At 45.7% G+C, this 20,845-nt stretch overlaps 2 protein-coding genes across 2 annotated transcripts in view; one reads left to right on the top strand and one right to left on the bottom strand.

The window, feature by feature from the left end:
- Nucleotides 1–20,842, bottom strand: part of Gyc88E (Guanylyl cyclase at 88E) — a 502,958-nt gene extending 482,116 nt beyond the window's left edge. The window contains exons 1-2 of the mRNA XM_069302345.1: nt 20,717–20,842; nt 20,012–20,591 (exon numbers count right to left, since the gene is read on the bottom strand). The gene's annotated coding sequence lies outside the window, so the exon portion shown is untranslated. The remainder of the gene's footprint in view (nt 1–20,011; nt 20,592–20,716) is intronic.
- LOC138350889 (pro-resilin-like) lies at nt 498–3,107 on the top strand. The gene has a single exon (XM_069302339.1). The coding sequence runs from the start codon at nt 498–500 to the stop codon at nt 3,105–3,107; it is 2,610 nt and encodes an 869-aa protein (XP_069158440.1).
- Nucleotides 20,843–20,845: the final 3 nt, after the last annotated feature.

The raw sequence follows: 20,845 nt of genomic DNA, 5'->3' as shown, positions 1-20,845 counted from the left end.
CAGTGGACGGCACCAGGGGACGGCACCAGGGGGGCACCAGTGGACGGCACCAGGGGGGCACCAGGGGAAAGCACCAGTGGACGGCACCAGTGGACGGCACCAGGGGACGGCACCAGGGGGACACCAGTGGACGGCACCAGGGGACGGCACCAGTGGGGGCACCAGTGGACGGCACCAGGGGACGGCACCAGGGGGGCACCAGTGGACGGCACCAGGGGACGGCACCAGTGGGGGCACCAGGGGGGCACCAGGGGACGGCACCAGTGGACGGCACCAGTGGACGGCACCAGGGGACGGCACCAGGGGGGCACCAGTGGACGGCACCAGGGGGGCACCAGGGGACGGCACCAGTGGACGGCACCGGGGCCGCCCCAGGGGGTCACCAGTGGACGGCACCAGGGGGGCACCAGGGGACGGCACCAGGGGGACACCAGTGGACGGCAACAGTGGGGGCACCAGTGGACGGCACCAGGGGACGGCACCAGGGGACGGCACCAATGGACGGCACCAGGGGGACACCAGTGGACGGCAACAGTGGGGGCACCAGTGGACGGCACCAGGGGACGGTACCAGTGGACGGCACCAGTGGACGGCACCAGTGGACGGCACCAGTGGACGGCACCAGTGGACGGCACCAGGGGGCACCAGTGGACGGCACCAGGGGACGGCACCAGGGGGGCACCAGTGGACGGCACCAGTGGACGGCACCAGTGGGGGCACCAGAGGACGGCACCAGTGGACGGTACCAGTGGACGGCACCAGTGGACGGCATCAGTGGACGGCACCAGTGGACGGCACCAGTGGACGGAACCAGTGGACGGCACCAGTGGACGGCACCAGTGCACGGCACCAGTGCACGGCACCAGGGGACGGCACCAGGGGACGGCACCAGTGGACGGCACCAGTGGACGGCACCAGTGGAGGGCACCAGAGGACGGCACCAGTGGACGGCACCAGTGGACGGTACCAGTGGACGGCACCAGTGGACGGCACCAGGGGACGGCAGCAGTGGACGGCACCAGTGGACGGCACCAGTGGACGGCACCAGAGGACGGCACCAGTGGACGGCACCAGTGGACGGCACCAGTGGACGGCACCAGTGGACGGCACCATTGGACGGCACCAGTGGACGGTACCAGGGGACGGCACCAGGGGACGGCACCAGTGGACGGCACCAGTGGACGGCACCAGTGGACGGCACCAGTGGACGGTACCAGGGGACGGCATCAGTGGACGGCACCAGTGGACGGCACCAATGGACGGAACCAGGGGACGGCACATGGGGACGGCACCAGTGGACGGCACCAGGGGACGGCACCAGTGGACGGCACCAGTGGACGGCACCAGGGGGCGGCACCGATGGACGGCACCAGGGGACGGCACCAGGGGACGGCACCAGTGGACGGCACCAGGGGACGGCACCAGTGGACGGCACCAGTGGACAGTACCAGTGGACGGTACCAGTAGACGGTACCAGTGGACGGCACCAGGGGACGGCACCAGGGGACGGCACCAGTGGACGGCACCAGTGGACGGCACCAGTGGACGGCACCAGGGGACGGCACCAGGGGACGGCACCAGTGGACGGCACCAGGGGACGGCACCAGGGGACGGCACCAGGGGACGGCACCAGGGGACGGCACCAGTGGACGGCACCAGGGGACGGCACCAGGGGACGGCACCAATGGACGGCACCAGGGGACGGCACCATGGGACGGCACCAGGGGACGGCACCAGTGGACGGCACCAGGGGACGGCACCAGGGGACGGCACCAGTGGACGGCACCAGTGGACGGCACCAGGGGACGGCACCAATGGACGGCACCAGTGGACGGCACCAGGGGACGGCACCAATGGACGGCATCAGGGGACGGCACCAGGGGACGGCACCAGTGGACGGCACCAGGGGATGGCACCAGGGGACGGCACCAGTGGACGGCACCAATGGACGGCACCAGGGGACGGCACCAGGGGACGGCACCAATGGACGGCACCAGGGGACGGCACCAGGGGACGGCACCAGTGGACGGCACCAGTGGACGGCACCAGGGGACGGCACCAGTGGACGGCACCAGTGGACGGCACCAGTGGACGGCACCAGTGGACGGCACCAGGGGACGGCACCAGGGGACGGCACCAGTGGACGGCACCAGTGGACGGCACCAGGGGACGGCACCAATGGACGGCACCAGGGGACGGCACCAGGGAACGGCACCAGGGGACGGCACCAGTGGACGGCACCAGTGGACGGCACCAGGGGACGGCACCAGTGGACGGCATCAGTGGACGGCACCAGTGGACAGCACCAGTGGACGGCACCAGTGGACGGTACCAGTGGACGGCACCAGTGGACGGCACCAGTGGACGGCACCAGTGGACGGCACCAGTGGACGGCACCAGTGGACGGCACCAGGGGACGGCACCAGTGGACGGCACCAGGGGACGGCACCAGTGGACGGCACCAGGGGACGGCACCAGTGGACGGCACCAGGGGACGGCACCAGTGGACGGCACCAGGGGACGGCACCAGGGGACGGCACCAGGGGACGGCACCAGTGGACGGCACCAGGGGACGGCACCAGTGGACGGCACCAGGGGACGGCACCAGTGGACGGCACCAGTGGACGGCACCAGGGGACGGCACCAGTGGACAGCACCAGTGGACGGCACCAGGGGACGGCACCAGTGGACGGCATCAGTGGACGGCACCAGTGGACAGCACCAGTGGACGGCACCAGTGGACGGTACCAGTGGACGGCACCAGTGGACGGCACCAGTGGACGGCACCAGTGGACGGCACCAGTGGACGGCACCAGTGGACGGCACCAGGGGACGGCACCAGTGGACGGCACCAGGGGACGGCACCAGTGGACGGCACCAGGGGACGGCACCAGTGGACGGCACCAGGGGACGGCACCAGTGGACGGCACCAGGGGACGGCACCAGGGGACGGCACCAGGGGACGGCACCAGTGGACGGCACCAGGGGACGGCACCAGTGGACGGCACCAGGGGACGGCACCAGTGGACGGCACCAGGGGACGGCACCAGTGGACGGCACCAGGGGACGGCACCAGTGGACGGCACCAGGGGACGGCACTCACTTAACTTTGCACGGGGAATGGTCTGGGGTGTGGGACTGACAAATGCTGGCTCGGATAGGCCTAGCTTAAATGCTTTAAGATGTATTAATATTCATATACACCTCCCATGCGATTTTCAGACTCGGGTGTGAAGTATTTGGTGTGATTTCCCAAGAGTTTTTACTGATTGTAATAATATATTTTCTCAAGAGACCCATATAGTCGTTTCAGTGCTTCTTAGAAATAAATTCTCTGAAAGAAGGGGGAGAGGAAGGAATGTGGGAGGATGAGGGGCGGGGGACAGAGAGGGGGAACAGGGTAATGGGGACGATGGGGTCAAGGGAGGAGATGGGATGAAGAGTGGGGAAGAGGTGGAAAAAGTGGGGAGAGACCCGAGTGAAGCCGGGTACCCCTTACATATATATATGTATATATATATATATATATATATATATATATATATATATATATATATGCCAGTGCTTGAGACGACCTAATATGACCGCCCCTGACTAACCTATGTTCCCCGCGCGCCTCAGACTGTAGGATGAGACTAGCCCCTAGTGTCTGACCTCTGACCATGGACAGAGAGATAAAAGGATAGAGTTGTGACTATTTAATTGTTTCAAGCACAGGTTGGACATATATACATGAGTAACTTAGTGTCTTGGGGTAACTTAATTACTTAGTGAACTTACACATCTCCGATTTTGTTTATATCTACATTTGAGTGAGGTGGATGGGGTGAGGTGGTATTAATAGGGTATTAATTTCATCAACACAAGCCAGAACATGAAACAATGGGTATTGAATGGAAGTGATTGTAGAAAGCCTATTGGTCCATATTTCTTGATGCTTCTATATTGGAGCGGAGTCTTGAGGTGGGTAGAATATAGTTGTGCATTAATTGGCTGTTGATTGCTGGTGTTGACTTCTTGATGTGTAATGCCTCGCAAACGTCAAGGCGCCTGCGATCGCTGTATCTATCGATGATTTCTGTGTTGTTTAGTAGGATTTCTCTGGCGATGGTTTGGTTGTGGGAAGAGATTATATGTTCCTTAATGGAGCCCTGTTGCTTATGCATCGTTAAACGCCTAGAAAGAGATGTTGTTGTCTTGCCTATATACTGGGTTTTTTGGAGCTTACAGTCCCCAAGAGGGCATTTGAAGGCATAGACGACGTTAGTCTCTTTTAAAGCGTTCTGTTTTGTGTCTGGAGAGTTTCTCATGAGTAGGTTGGCCGTTTTTCTGGTTTTATAGTAAATCGTCAGTTGTATCCTCTGATTTTTGTCTGTAGGGATAACGTTTCTATTAACAATATCTTTCAGGACCCTTTCCTCCGTTTTATGAGCTGTGGAAAAGAAGTTCCTGTAAAATAGTCTAATAGGGGGTATAGGTGTTGTGTTGGTTGTCTCTTCAGAGGTTGCATGGCGTTTCACTTTCCTTCTTATGATGTCTTCGACGAAACCATTGGAGAAGCCGTTGTTGACTAGGACCTGCCTTACCCTACAGAGTTCTTCGTCGACTTGCTTCCATTCTGAGCTGTGGCTGAGAGCACGGTCGACATATGCGTTAACAACACTCCTTTTGTACCTATCTGGGCAGTCGCTTTTGGCATTTAGGCACATTCCTATGTTCGTTTCCTTAGTGTAGACTGCAGTGTGGAAACCTCCGCTCTTTTCCATGACTGTTACATCTAGAAAGGGCAGCTTCCCATCCTTTTCCATCTCATAAGTGAAACGCAGCACGGAACTCCGCTCAAATGCCTCCTTCAACTCCTGCAGATGTCTGACATCAGGTACCTGTGTAAAAATGTCGTCAACATACCTGCAGTATATGGCCGGTTTCATGTTCATGTCGACTAAGACTTTTTGCTCGATGGTACCCATGTAGAAGTTTGCAAACAAGACACCTAGGGGAGAACCCATGGCGACCCCATCTACATGCTTATACATGTGCCCATCCGGGCTCAAGAAGGGTGCCTCCTTAGTACAAGCTTGGAGTAGTTTCCTTAGGATATTTGAGAGAGAGAGAGAGAGAGAGAACCCAAAAGTGATGGAATAGGGGTGAGTGGAAGAAATAGACTACTCCGGGCGCTAAGTTACACTAAGTAACTAAGTTACCCCAAGACACTAAGTTACTCATGTATATATGTCCAACCTGTGCTTGAAACAATTAAATAGTCACAACTCTATCCTTTTATCTCTCTGTCCATGGTCAGAGGTCAAACACTAGGGGCTAGTCTCATCCTACAGTCTGAGGCGCGCGGGGAACATAGGTTAGTCAGGGGCGGTCATATTAGGTCGACTCAAGCACTGGCAAGCAATCCAACGTAATTAGTGAAAGGTGGCTGACTGTGTCCGTGGATTTCTTCACTTAAATGCGGTCTTGTTATCTCTATAACTAAATCCAGAGTTCTCCATCCCCAAGAGAAAACTCATGTCCCTATAGCTTTCAAGGTCAACAACCAGAACATTGAAACGTGTGGGCAGCACAAATACCTTGGAGTTGGTATTAACAGTGACATTGTAAATGATCTACACCGTAGGTTAAAAGAAAGACTAAAACCATTGAGAACACTTACTGGTAAGAATATTGGTATCAATATTAAATATGCTAGACTATTCTATATGATGTTTGTTAGATCTCTCGTTGATTATAATGCTCTGCACTTAATTAATTTCCCCTCCTCTGTGTTGGACAAACTTGAAGTAGTACAGAATGAGGCCATGAGGATAATTCTTGGTGCCCCAAGATGCACAAGAATCATCAACATGAGGGAAGAACTGAAGCTTCCAACCATACTAGAGAGAATAATGCAAGTTAACACTACCTTTTGCCTTAAAGTCATGAGATATACTACATCTCCTGCATTGCTCAGAGACAAATTATTTAGTGCTGTTAACACCCTTTTGACTGGTGCCGACATACCAACTCACTCCTTTTATGATAATTGGCTGAGAAACAATGCTTACAATCTCATTAAACTTAACATTCCTTTTAAGTGCAATCTACCTGTCTCTGATATTCCTCTTTATCTGTACCCCACCATTCAAATATCATACACACCTGTCACCAAGAAAGATAATGAGAATCTTGCTCTACTCAAAGCTGTCACTCTTGAAACAATTGCCTCCTCCATCGAGAGTCTAAGATCTCACGAGCACTGTGCCTACACCGACGGCTCAGTCCAGTCTTCTACTGGACGGACTGCAGCAGCATGTAGGTTTTATAGAAATAATATTTGCACAAAGACTGTCAGTGTCAGGTTAAACAACTGGCTGACCTCCACACAAGCAGAACTAGCAGCATTACATTTAGCAACCAGCACATTAAAAAACATTGGAGGAGGAATAATATTCTGCGATTCAAAGTCTGCTCTTCAAGCAATCGAAAACTTCTCTTGGAAGATCGACAGCAAGAACCTCATACTACCAATTATAAATGACCTAATTGATGCACAGAGTAAAGGGTCTCGAATCTCCTTTGTATGGATACCTTCACACATAAATATAACCCATCATAATAAGACAGACATTGCAGCCAAATTAGCGTGTAACAAGTTTGAAGTTGAATTAGATCTAGGTATCCCCATCTCTGCTGTCAAAACTGTATTGGTCCAAACATTTAGATCTGATAGGAAAGAGCTTACTGACTCCCAACGACCTGAAAGTACTAGTATAAAAAGCTATGATTTGTTCAGATCTGAAACCTACATCTATGGACAGCACAAAACGTCCACTAGACTGTGCGACACAGTGGTTGCAAGGATCAGGTTGGGTTACCGTTACCTGTGGCAGGTGGCTGCAGGTGACGGATCTCCCAATCCTGAGCACTCCAGTTGCAAACTCTGTGAGCAGGAACTACGGCACGATCTCCCGCACTACATCACTGAATGCCCAGTTATTAGACCTTTCAGACCAGTTGGCATGAGGTACCTGGAGCTTTGCAATTACTTTATTCACTCTCATGTTCTTGAAGATATCTTCCTATTACACCAAAAATTTGCCAGTGCAATATTGCAAAATTTTGGAGGATGAATAATATTTTGTGATTCAAAGTCTGCTCTTAAAGCAATCGAAAACTTCTCCTGGAAGATCGACAGCAAGAACCTCATACTACCAATCATAAATGACCTAATCGCTGCACAGAGTAAAGGGTCTCGAATCTCCTCTCTATGGATACCTTCACACTAAATATAACCCATCATAATGAGACAGACATTGCAGCCACATTAGCCTGTAACACAGATAAAGTTAAATTAGAGAGAGAGAGGAGAAAAGAGAGAGAGAGAGAGAGAGAGAGAGAGAGAGGAGAAAAGAGAGAGAGAGAGAGAGAGAGAGAAGAGAGAGAGAGAGAGAGAGAGAGAGAGAGAGAGAGAGAGAGAGAGAGAGAGAGAGAGAGAGAGAGAGAGAGAGAGAGAGAGAGAGAGAGAGAGAGAGAGAGAGAGAAAACAGCACCCGGGCTATTGAGAAAACAGCACCCGGGCTAGACTATTGTTCCAATTTCATTATTTTAGCTGATTTTTTTCTAAATTCAAGGCTATCCAATATTTATCCTTTGTTTCGTGTTCTGTTTTGCTATTAATTTTAGCCCTATAATAATACTTCCGTTGTTGTACCCTTTCATCCATATGTATGTTTCCCCCTTGTTTAGTGTTGTTCCACCTACATAATATACAAGTTTACGTTTATATTAATGCACTCACGTTTTCTGTGGTGGCCAGTGTACACTTACGCTGAGCGTCTTGTAATTACACGAAGTATTAAGCGCTTGAGGTCGCCCCTTGAGTATGTAGTACAGGGACTCCTGGTTCAACCTTGACGACGAGCGGACGTTTGGACACCACCTCCGCCTGGGAGTCGCCGGATCACGTTCTGTTATCGCGTTTTGACTTTGCTACTGCCGTTCGGCATCCTTATTCAACGGTCCGGTTGTACGACGCCTGGTGCCTTGGGTCACGGGATTGTTGATAGATTTTTCTTAACGTGTTCAGGCTGGTTCTCCCGGCGGAGTGACGGTGTTCGGGGGCCGGCTTGGCCGAGAGGTGCCGGGGGATGGCAGGTCTTGGTGGGTTCCTGGTGTGCCCTCAGCCGTGGTGTCCGGCTGGCTTTTGCAATGCTGGAGGACACTGGATGACTTTTGCGTTTTAGTTGGGGGCCGAGTTTTTGGTTTTGCTACCTGGTGTTCTCTGTGTGGGACGGGGCCGGTGCTTGTCACCCTGAGAGATTCCTGGGGCTCCCCAGTCATCTGCCTGTCTGGGTTTCTTTGCCGCATGACGTATTAGTTTCCAGTGATTGCCGTCACTTGTTTCGCGATTCAGCTTGGCGATTCACCCTTTCCAAGCTTCGCGCTTAACCCTTCAAGGGTACGCCGGGGCGCATCCGATCCCACGATCGTCGTCGCCCCTAAATCACCAACAAGAACAACAATATATGTAATAGAGCCATCATCTTTTTCTCATACTGCTCAACACCATCTGCTCCACAGTCCTCGGGTCAATGGCGCCCGTGTCAGGCTTCAGAGTGCCGTCCGTACACTGCATGTTCCCCCACATCACTGTTCCCGCTCTCCTGGGCAAAGTCGAGAGACAACGATGCCAGGTACGGAAGCCTTCGTCGCACTCTGGGCTTCATTTGTCATCTTCGTGGCCTGAAGATGCCGTAGGGATTACATCCCGCTCCGCCTTTTTCCGATATTAGGTTGCCGGGGCGCACCAGACTGCCCCGGTGCCTCCCTGACATATATACTGAATAAATTCATTACATTACGATTACATGAACGGTCTTGATACTGCCGCCGTCTGGCATACGTATTCAACGGTCCCGATTGTCACAACCCCTGGCGCACTCATCGCCCGGGGTCACATGATAGTTAATAGATTCTGGACATTACTGGCTGGTTCTTCGGGCAGGGAGACGGTGTCCGCCGTCGGCTTGGCCGAGAGGTGCCAGATGTTGGCGGGTCTTGGTGGGCTCCCAGCGTGCCCTCAGCCGTGGTGGGCGGCAGGCCTCTGCTCTGTCGGAGGGCACTGGAAGACTTTTTGCGTTGCAGAAGGGGGCCAAAAGTTTGCTTTGCTACCCAGTGATCTCTGTGTGGAGTGGGTTGGGGCCGGTGCTTGTCTCCCCGAGGGACTCCTGGGGGGCCCAATCATATGCCTATCTGTGTGTTTATTCGCAGCGATGCGCATTCGTTTACGCCAACAGGCAACGTAAATTTAACCATCGGGCTTTGTGGTTTACCCTTTAAGGGTACCCCGGGGTGCATCCGATCCCTAGAGCGTCATCGCCCCTAAATCAACACCAAAACATCCCTGGGGTTTGACCAGTGATCATCCCTGGTGCAGCAGCGTGCGCTCAACTAGCGTAGGTCAGACTCAATTTCTTTCTTTATTATGCACCCCATACCCATCCCGTGGGCGGTGGTGTAAAGGGTTACAGAGGCACATAATCGGTTCAGGAACTGAACCCTCTAGTTCGTTTAGCTAAGTAAATAACAATCTTTTGACGCTAGTTACACAATTATTAATGTTATATATACATGTACACATTCTCATACATACATGTACATATATATATATATATATATATATATATATATATATATATATATATATATATATATATATATATATATATACACACATATGACAATGTCAAACCACGGAGGAAGAATTGAAACAGGAATTTCCTTAAGTACTTTCGTATTTAATAATACATCTTCAGAAGGGTTATTATTAAATACGAAAATACTTAAGGAAATTCCTGTTTCAATTCCTCCTCCGTGGTCTGACACTGTCACATTTTTCATCACGTGTTAACTTTCGGGATTTACACACACACATATATACATATACATACACATACATATTTAATCACCTACACAAATTAATAATCTTTTGTATCTCAAATGATTCAACAAGAGGCGCACAACTGTCACTATACAAGGCACTTTACATCTATGGTGAGTCACTCAGTTACTAGTCTTGCTGCACACCCACCCAACTGGGCGGCAGATTTACAGTCATGTGCTCCACACCCACCCAACTGGGCGGCAGCTTTACACTCATGTGCATGCATTACCTACAGTAAGCAAATTTTTGATACTTTGCTAAGATTTCGGGCAGCACATTATTATGAATGAAGTACTTAGACATTTCTTGGAAACCATTGATGGTATTATCTCTAAATTCCCCGATTTTTTCACATTCCATTATATAATGACACAAAGTATACGAATAGTTCTGCTGACAGAGTTTACATTCCGTCAAATAAACATCAGCAGATGATACAAACTCCCAGAGGTACTTGTAGCCGAGCCTAAGCCTAGCAGTGGTAACATCTAGAAGTCTGCTAACATTATTGGATGACCCATAGACGTGCGGTTCTTCCTGAATGATGATAGATGGAGTAACTGGTGTGAATTTCATTTTGCCTCAAGTCTCCGAAATTTAGTTGATGTTCCTGGGATATTGCTGCCCTCAGGCTGCTCAAAGGCTGTCCAAGTTGGTAATCAATTCCTTCTTTACGAGCAAAAGTCTTGGCCAACTCATCAGTTCTATCATGCATTCGGAGACCAATATGGGAAGGAATCCACAGAAGACAAATTCTGACTCCATCATTATATCATTATATCTGTGTCTAGCTTCAGAGATAAGCACGTCACAGTTATGCCTTGGGGAGCTGAGGGCAGTCAAGGATGACAAGGTGTCACTTACAATTAGCGTGTCAACTTTGGATTCATATACGCCCTCGAGTGCAAGGATTATGGCAACCAATTCTGTTTGAAGAGTGGAGGCCCAGTTACTTAGACGCGCTCGACACTCATGGGAGAAGGAACCATCTCATCTCTCCCTGTCACAACTGCACTTCCAGCTGCACCATGGGACTGGTGCAAGGATCCATCAGTGTAAATAATCTGGGAAAGGGTAAATAATCTCTCTGACTAAAGCATCAATTTGGCTTAAGGCATTGTACGTTGCTTCTTGTCGAAGCAAGGCTTGTTCTTTAATCAGCTTCTTGGGTGGGAAAGGGGGGACAGTAATTTGGAAAGGAGTGATCTTCCATGGGGGCAGGAAAGTGCTATTGTTGTCTCTCTTGGTATAGGTGATGAAAGTTATACATTCTAAGCACAGTGGCAGTTTTGGTAATCCATTTGGAGGGATGCTGACCGTCAATGAAGAAGGCTTGGAGGGCTTTATTGCAGGGATTAGGATGGGTTAGCCTAAGCATCTTGATACTAATTAAAGCATTAATTTCAGTGATACGATCACTTACTCATGAAATAGTTACTCCTTGTTACTGAGTTTAAAAGTGCATTGGTTAACACATTGAACGGAGTAGGACTGAGGACACCTCCCAAGTGCCAATTTCAAAATCTCTCGTTACACTCCTATACCCTTGGAACAGTACAGATGACTTCCTGTTGGATAGATAGCCTCTTATCTACCGTAGAAGCCATCCTCCAACATTCATTTTAGCAAGTTCCCTCAGAATGACGTGTGGGTTATCAATGTCAAAGGCTGACTTAAGATATAGGAAAGTGGTATATGATCTATCAGTATGCAGGGTGACGAATGTGGTAATACAGTGATGTACACTCTTTCCATGCGTAAAGCCATATATCTGGGGAGACAACATGTTATTAATTCTGTAAAGGAAACGGTTGAGAATCATCCTCTCAAGACACTTACAGAGACAACTAGTGAGGGAGATTGGACGAAAAGCACTCGACTGGTTAGGTCGTAGGTCAGAGTGAAGTGATCTCTATTCGTGAACTTCTATTTAGGAAAAATACGACTTTCGTCTCCAGAGTTGTGTGTGATTGTGAACCCTAATTTCGTGCTGTACGACCCACCATCTGCCATGGGCGGGCACACTTCCTACCAACACACACCATTCATATTATATATATATATATATATATATATATATATATATATATATATATATATATATATATATATATATATATATATATATATATATATATATAGGGGGGTACCACCACTGGTGCAATTATAGGGACCCACAGCCTCAGAGAAGGGAACACAGAGCACTCAGGGAAAAACTTGACATTTAACTCTGAATACGAAAGAGTGTTCACTTCTCCTACCACCCCCTTTTTTTTTATGATGTACACTTTATTATGCAAGGTTATACAGTTACATATCTGATTTTATACAAAAAATGAACATTAAGAGGACACAAGAAAAAGTTCGCTTCCTAGAGGCTGTAGATTTCCTCGAACTCCTCCGACGCCGGGCAGGAACCGAGGATGCAGCGGGCATTTCCGCCCCTGGATCGCGACACTGAGGCGCTGAAAGAGAAAACTTGCTGCTCTAGGGTCTCTTGTGGTGTCAATGAGCTTGGAACCAAGATCCTTAAGAAACCTTCTTGCACTCTCACCCCATGGGCCTAGGGTCTCAGACCCTATTGGAACGAAGTTGTATCTTTGATCTAATTGCCTGTACTTGACTGACTTTTGTTTTTCTCTGTGTGTCGCTGCGGCTCCTGCCGTGCCGGCAGAGAGGGTGATGCATATATATATATATATATATATATATATATATATATATATATATATATATATGTATATATATATATATATATATATATATATATATATATATATATATATATATATATATATATTGGTGTATACTGGCAGCAGGTTTTCTTTCAAACATGTTTCATTGAATATGACCGCATATTCTGTATTTATTATTTTCTGGTTTAGGGCTTCTATCCCTCTAACTATTTTCTTAGCATCAGGGCTTAATTGAAATAGGAGTTCTCCAAAACTCATTTTCGTACTTTTAAGGTGAAGAAAAGAAGTGATTTACTATAGAGTGTATTACACTTATTTGTATAATTTGCACGACGTTTCGAACCTCCATGGTTCATTCTCAAGTGAACAGATCTTACAATACTAGTTGATTTTATACCCGCATTAGGTCAGGTGATAACACAATGAAGGTGAAAACATGGGGGGATACATAAGGGATAAACATAGGGGCTGCAGAAGGCTTATTGGCCCATACGAGGCATCTCCTATCTAAACACAAAGATTAATCCAGTGTAATTGGCCTGTTATGTTGGACATTGTCTTCTGTGTTGGCATCGATATGTTCTTGTCTTGTCCTTACTCTCAAGTAAGTTACTCAAGTTACTCTCTTGAGAGTAAGGACAAGACAAGAACATATCGATGCCAACACAGAAGACAATGTCCAACATAACAGGCCAATTACACTGGATTAATCTTTGTGTTTAGATAGGAGATGCCTCGTATGGGCCAATAAGCCTTCTGCAGCCCCTATGTTTATCCCTTATGTATCCCCCCATGTTTTCACCTTCATTGTGTTATCACCTGACCTAATGCGGGTATAAAATCAACTAGTATTGTAAGATCTGTTCACTTGAGAATGAACCATGGAGGTTCGAAACGTCGTGCAAATTATACAAATAAGTGTAATACACTCTATAGTAAATCACTTCTTTTCTTCACCTTAAAAGTACGAAAATGAGTTTTGGAGAACTCCTATTTCAATTAAGCCCTGATGCTAAGAATATATATATATATATATATATATATATATATATATATATATATATATATATATATATATATATATATATATATATAGAGTGTGTGTGTGTAGTTTTTAGTATGCAAAATAAAATCAGAAGAACGGGTTGAGTCTATGATAAAATTTTAAGACAATTCAAAAACACCAGGATGAGTCCAGCCTTGCCGGGCTGGACCCACACACACATAATAGACGGCTACAACAACAACAACAACAACAATAGAATATTAGACAAAGTTGAAAGACATTAAATATGACCACGACTTCTCCTCCAAAGATGTTGAGAGCTGGAACGAAACATCTGATCAATTGTAAATTTAATTGTAAAATTAACTTTACAATTGGTGTAATTTTAAAATTAACTTTTGGAGAGTTAATTCTTAAATTTCCTACCCAATTGAAGAAATATCGAAAAAAATCGCGCTAAAATCATTGATTATGTTCTTTGCTGTAAAAATCGTTTTTTGTTCATATTGACTAATAAATTCAGTATATATACATAGATAGATATGTATTCTGGGGTGTGGAGTTTTCAGTTGCATATTGGCTTGGAAACCATTCAAGCATGGACAAATATGTATGGAAACCATTAGCCGAAAAGTTAGTCAGAAGAGAATAATTTACATTTTAGGTGTCGGAAAATCCGACACCATTTAATAATCATACAGATAATAACTGTATTACCAACAAGTTACCCATAGAAAACGTAACTTGTAGTGGAATTACCGTCTATAGAAAACGGGATATCATCACCACATACTATTATAATTCACCACCTATTATGGTGGGAATTATTCTTAAATACATTAGTCTTTGGACTTTACCATCATAAAAACATCTTATATAAATTAACTTAATTATCAATATTAAAGTAGAGTAAATGTGACCCTTCTATCACTTTCTGAAATGTGGACAATGTAAGCCAGGCGTCAGAGTGAGGAGGAGGGCAGACATTGTTTATTGAGACCAGAGGCTCACACGGGAGCAAATTCGGCTCCTGTTAAATTTACTTGGACGTAGTGTTATGGAACCCAAAGGTGTACCATTGTCAACACGCTGTCTACAAATACAAGTTAAGTGTCTATCCGAAACCCATTATCTATCATTAGTGGCCATTAATGTCAGGATATAGGGTTAGCCGGTTAGAACGCGAAATCGCCTCATACTAAAGGTAATTAAGCCAGGTCTTTAATGTTCCATGTACTGTATAGTGTTTTCTCTGATATAGCTTGTCATATATAGGATTCTGGCTTCACAGCTAGCGCACTTTTGACAGGTCAAGACGAGGATGCAAGATTATGTGCACCAGTTACTGGGTGATAGAAGCTACCTCAAAGTGGATAATTTGGTGTCTACACTCTAGTTATACCTGGTGGACTAACCTGCTGTACTATAAGATAAGGAACCTCTTCAATGTATGTAGTTACTGTAGTTTGATTGGCTGCATACATATAAATATAAACCCCCCTAATGTGTAGAGGATCGATTTGTGAGATTATGAGATTATTGCAGAAATACAGTCCACTTATCATTATACAAATTGCTATCGAAGTATATAAATTAAATAAATATAAATCTCACAGGTCGGTTCCCACATTATTTGGTCATCTTCGAACCGGATGACGGATTATTTGATCCTTTGAACCCACATTTGGTCATCTTAGTACCGGATGAACCAGTTAACCAAACCAGTGGATTCATTAAATATCTAGTGCAGTGTGATTTAAACAAAGCCAGCAGTCATGACGGCGGCGTTGCCTCGTGCGAGTTCACGAGCCCCGCTCAGTTCAGATCTGCCTCATCAGCGGTTTCATGCACACCCACAGATATTTGGTGGCGTGTTATTTCGTGAAATGACAGCGCTAATATAGAAACCAGTCAAATTAGTAACTGTGTCTTCGCGAGATTGTTCACGGATTTCGTGGTGTTACATTTCGCGAGAGATTATCCACGAATTTTGTGGAGTTTATTTCGCGAGGTCACTAATAACATTTAATACTTCTAGATAATATAAGAAGTTTCATAGAGGCAATTAAGAGGCTATTATCAATAATTGTGTATATTATTTCTCCAAAATAGAGAATCATTTAATATATATTGCACTAGTGATCACAGTATAATATTTACTAATTGCCAACCCACAACAGGGTAGGATATTAACCATTGACTAGTTGAACTATTATCGTTCATCCTTGTCCCATTATTACCATAGTCAGTTGTACTATATTGAATAACCTAACACCATTAATGAATGGTCCAGACCCTATTTTGGGTGTAATTTTTATCAACTCGAGTTGAGTTGTGTATATATAATAATTTACTTATGATCATTACACCTTTGAGTGATTAATTAGTGTCTCTACCATCCTAGGGTGATATAGAAGAGCTAACCTAAAGGTACTTCCAGTGACACTGGTTTATCACTCAAATCATTAGTGTGTATGATTGTATATATATATAATGTGTATTAATTTTAAGTGCTAACCTCTGGTAGAGGTAGGATTATTGCCTAGTGAGTTCAGAATTTACCCTAGGCTACCATCAGTGCTTGTTCAGTATTATGAGCAGCCCAAGTACAAGTCCCACAAGGCTTTACCAACGAGCCAGTATGGATAATGCAGGGAGAATGAAAAGAACCCTTGCAGGTCTTAAAGGCCACTTAACAAGACAGATCAAGAAATGTGAAGATTTGTCACAACAATCTCAAGTTGATTATGCTGACCTGGAAAGCTATTATCAAGCAGCTGCAGGTAAATTTGAGCAAATTAAATGTCAAATAGCAACATATGTGGCTGAACTTGCCAACACTAATTTATCAGAAACAGAAATAGACGACATTATGGTTGATCTTGCGAATTATGAAGATCACACTCAGGCCACGTTACAGCCTTATGTCAAATTAATTGCCCAGAACAAGGCAACAGCAACAACAACAACAGTTGCATCTAATACGAGTCAAGCAGAAGCTCGACTCCCTCCAATTAATTTACCCACTTTCTCAGGAAAAGATGAGGAAGATTGGGACGAATTTTGGAACAAATTCGTTGACCTTGTAGACTCAAAACAATCTTTACCAAAGAGTAGTAAATTCTCTTATTTGCAAGGTCAATTATCAGGTGAGGCTAAAACAGTAGTATCCCATCTGAGATTAACTAATGACGGCTATGATCTGGCAGTAAAACTCCTCAAGGATAATTATGCTGATCCAGAAGTAAGAACATCACATTTAGTTCATGAGCTGTTGCATTTACCCCCACCGGAGGCTTCAGCTGATTCACTCCAAGTCTTCAAGCTGGAGGTAGAATCATTGATCAATGCCCTCAGCCTGACAGCAGATACAAACGGGGCTGAGTGGGTCTTGAAAATAATTGTCCAGGAGAAAATACCTAGGGACATATTGAGACAAATAAGTGCTCATTACAATAAAAGCATCTTATCCATGAATGAAATATCTGAAGGTTTAAAGTCAGTAGTTCATCAATTACGAACACATGACAAATTAAAACCACCAAGTAAACCCTCAGAAACCAATAATAGCAAACCACAGAGTACCAAAGGTACTCCAAATCAATCTAGACAATATAATTCAACACCAAAGTGGAACAGTGGCAGTGTGGGCGTATATGCAGTGGGACCCTCCAAGCCTATAGTTACTGTGTCATCCAAGAACGTGACACCAAAGGGTACTGGAAGCTATGGAACATGTTTGTTCTGCAATGAGAAACATTCAATGTACCACTGCTCTAATTTTCCTGATAGTGACGCCCGTGTTGAGCGACTCAAAGATTTGCAACATTGCACGAGGTGCCTCAGGAAACATAACATCAACGACTGTGATACCCAATTACACACCTGTAATAGGTGTAACAAAGGTCAACACCATGCAGCATTGTGCAGAGACACCAAAACAACGTCTCCAAACCCCAAGGTGGAAGATAGCATTCCCACCTCAGTACAGTACTGCAAGGTGCAACAAACAAACAGTGTCCAATCGGCAAAGTCTAAAGGTAATACGACTTTGCCTACTGCCCAAATTACCATCCTGAATAAGAGGGCCAAGGTCCATACCCGTGGGTTGTTTGACCAAGGATCCCAGAGAACATATATCACTAAAAAGCTGGCAGATGAACTACAATTAAGGCCTGTAGCCCAGATGTCATTCAACATCTCAGGGTTTGTAACAGATGCAGGACCTCAAGTCTACCAGGTGGTACAACCATCAGTACGTTTAGGCAGGTACGTCTGTCGAGTACAAGCCATTGTGGTGGACAAAATACCAGTAGACCTACAAGTTCAAGGTCTGAGAGCAACAGCCAAATTCCTGAGAAATAGAGGAATAAAATTGGCAGATAATATTAAGTCTGATCACCTCACTGACTTCGGTCTCCTTGTAGGGACAGACTATTGCCATCGATTCATCGGTAGCCCTACTAAATATCAGGGTATAACCATGTTAAACTCTGCAGGAGGTAAATTACTCTCAGGCCCAGTATCAAGCCTGAGGAGACCTATGCCTGCAGATAAACAATACCAGTAGAAATCTAAATTTGTCAGCTGATTATATTTCTCCAGTAGCATTATACTAAGGAGATTACAGTTGACTATACCAACAGAGGTTGATGTTAGTATCATCATTTGAAGCTGAAGATGAGTTCATGAGGCCTCAGTGGCAAATCAGTGAACAGTAGCCTAAAACAGCTACAAGTCACTGCGACCAATGTCACTGAACCCACTGCAGTCTCAGAACCATACTTTACTTTAATGATGAGCTATTCAATCTTCTGAATCAATTAACTAAATTAAACCCCAATAAATCTGATGACTGATTTGATACATTTATTATTTAATCAAGATGTATTCCATGGGCCTCAGTGTTTATATATCAGTGACCAGTTACCTGAAGAAACTTCAAGTTATATCTAATGTCACTGATCTCACTGCAGTCCCTGAATCATACTTGACTGTAGTATTTGATCACATTCAGTCTTCTGGGTTAAATAATATGTAATTAGGCTTGAATATTAGCCTTACAAGAGTTAACAGGGAAATGAATTCGCATTAGACTTCTAACCCCTGCAACTCTAGTACGGGACATCCGTCCTGTACGAACAGACGCACAAATGTGTGCTTACTAACTACTAACATCAAATTAATGTAATAATTCGAAGGAGGAGTATCGGTGTTCGTCTGTTCTAAATAGGACTTCGACCCGTGAGCAGCCCCCTGGGGAATTATGTCGGAAAATCCGACACCATTTAATAATCATACAGATAATAACTGTATTACCAACAAGTTACCCATAGAAAACGTAACTTGTAGTGGAATTACCGTCTATAGAAAACGGGATATCATCACCACATACTATTATAATTCACCACCTATTATGGTGGGAATTATTCTTAAATACATTAGTCTTTGGACTTTACCATCATAAAAACATCTTATATAAATTAACTTAATTATCAATATTAAAGTAGAGTAAATGTGACCCTTCTATCACTTTCTGAAATGTGGACAATGTAAGCCAGGCGTCAGAGTGAGGAGGAGGGCAGACATTGTTTATTGAGACCAGAGGCTCACACGGGAGCAAATTCGGCTCCTGTTAAATTTACTTGGACGTAGTGTTATGGAACCCAAAGGTGTACCATTGTCAACACGCTGTCTACAAATACAAGTTAAGTGTCTATCCGAAACCCATTATCTATCATTAGTGGCCATTAATGTCAGGATATAGGGTTAGCCGGTTAGAACGCGAAATCGCCTCATACTAAAGGTAATTAAGCCAGGTCTTTAATGTTCCATGTACTGTATAGTGTTTTCTCTGATATAGCTTGTCATATATAGGATTCTGGCTTCACAGCTAGCGCACTTTTGACAGGTCAAGACGAGGATGCAAGATTATGTGCACCAGTTACTGGGTGATAGAAGCTACCTCAAAGTGGATAATTTGGTGTCTACACTCTAGTTATACCTGGTGGACTAACCTGCTGTACTATAAGATAAGGAACCTCTTCAATGTATGTAGTTACTGTAGTTTGATTGGCTGCATACATATAAATATAAACCCCCCTAATGTGTAGAGGATCGATTTGTGAGATTATGAGATTATTGCAGAAATACAGTCCACTTATCATTATACAAATTGCTATCGAAGTATATAAATTAAATAAATATAAATCTCACAGGTCGGTTCCCACATTAGGGATCCATTTGGGACCCCGAATATAGACGTGGTTATTGTCTCCTACCAACCCCACTTGTATACTAATACTTATACAACTTATATTTGAAGAAGTGTTATAGAGGAATGTGTAGGTGAACATACGTGAAGTCAGCACTTACCGTGCAGCGGAGGATGACGTTGCTGAGCTGTGGTGGGTGTGGTGGGTGTGCTGACCTGCGGGTGGGGTCAGCAAGCCTCACCCATGGCTGAACACCCGACGGTCCTCTCACCTGCCCGGCTTCGTAATCCTCAAAGCCTTGTATATATATATATATTTATTTTCGGCCTTTTCTATTTACTAATTTTTCACTTCACTGTTGTTATCTGACTAGATCAGCACTGAACTTTCAAGACACTTTCTAAATCACTGATTAGATTCTTCACCAACACTGAGCCGTTAAGCACTGTTCTTAGCATTGATATCTGGAAGCTATATATATATATATAAATATATGTAAGCTTGTAAGCTTATTCACTATTTCCAGCACTGTTCCGCGTGCGTAACATATTTGAGGGGAAAGGAGGTGGTGGTTGAGGGGAAGACGAGCGCGTCTATGGTTCACTGAGGGTCGTCACCCTGCCATCTGCGGGGTGGTAGTGGTGGTAGTAGTGGTGGTAGTGGTGGTAGTGGTGGTGGTGGGGACATTCACAGCGTCTCTCATCACCAACCTCGCCCCACTCAATCATTAATATATATACCTGGCGAGAAACACATCCATAATTATACCAGATAACTCCGTGCGTATATAATTCTCAACAGGGGGGGGGGGGTATATATATATACATATATATATCTAAAGAATGGAGATACACAGGTGTTATACCGGAGTGCGAGACGGTGTATGAAGTATGGGGGAGTGAGGAGGTATACACAACGGTCAGTTATCCACGGCGTGTGTGTATGTGTGGTGGTGGATGGGTTTGGGAGGACGTGTGGGTGTGGCCTCGGGTGG

This window comes from Procambarus clarkii, chromosome 47 (assembly GCF_040958095.1).
Source record: "Procambarus clarkii isolate CNS0578487 chromosome 47, FALCON_Pclarkii_2.0, whole genome shotgun sequence".
NCBI classification, from domain to species: Eukaryota; Metazoa; Arthropoda; class Malacostraca; order Decapoda; family Cambaridae; genus Procambarus; species Procambarus clarkii.
This window is presented reverse-complemented; position numbering and strand designations above follow the sequence as displayed.

Coding starts and splice junctions, on each gene's coding strand:
- LOC138350889 (XM_069302339.1), top strand. CDS start 498: ATGGACGGCACCAGGGGGACACCAGTGGACGGCAACAGTGGGGGCACC.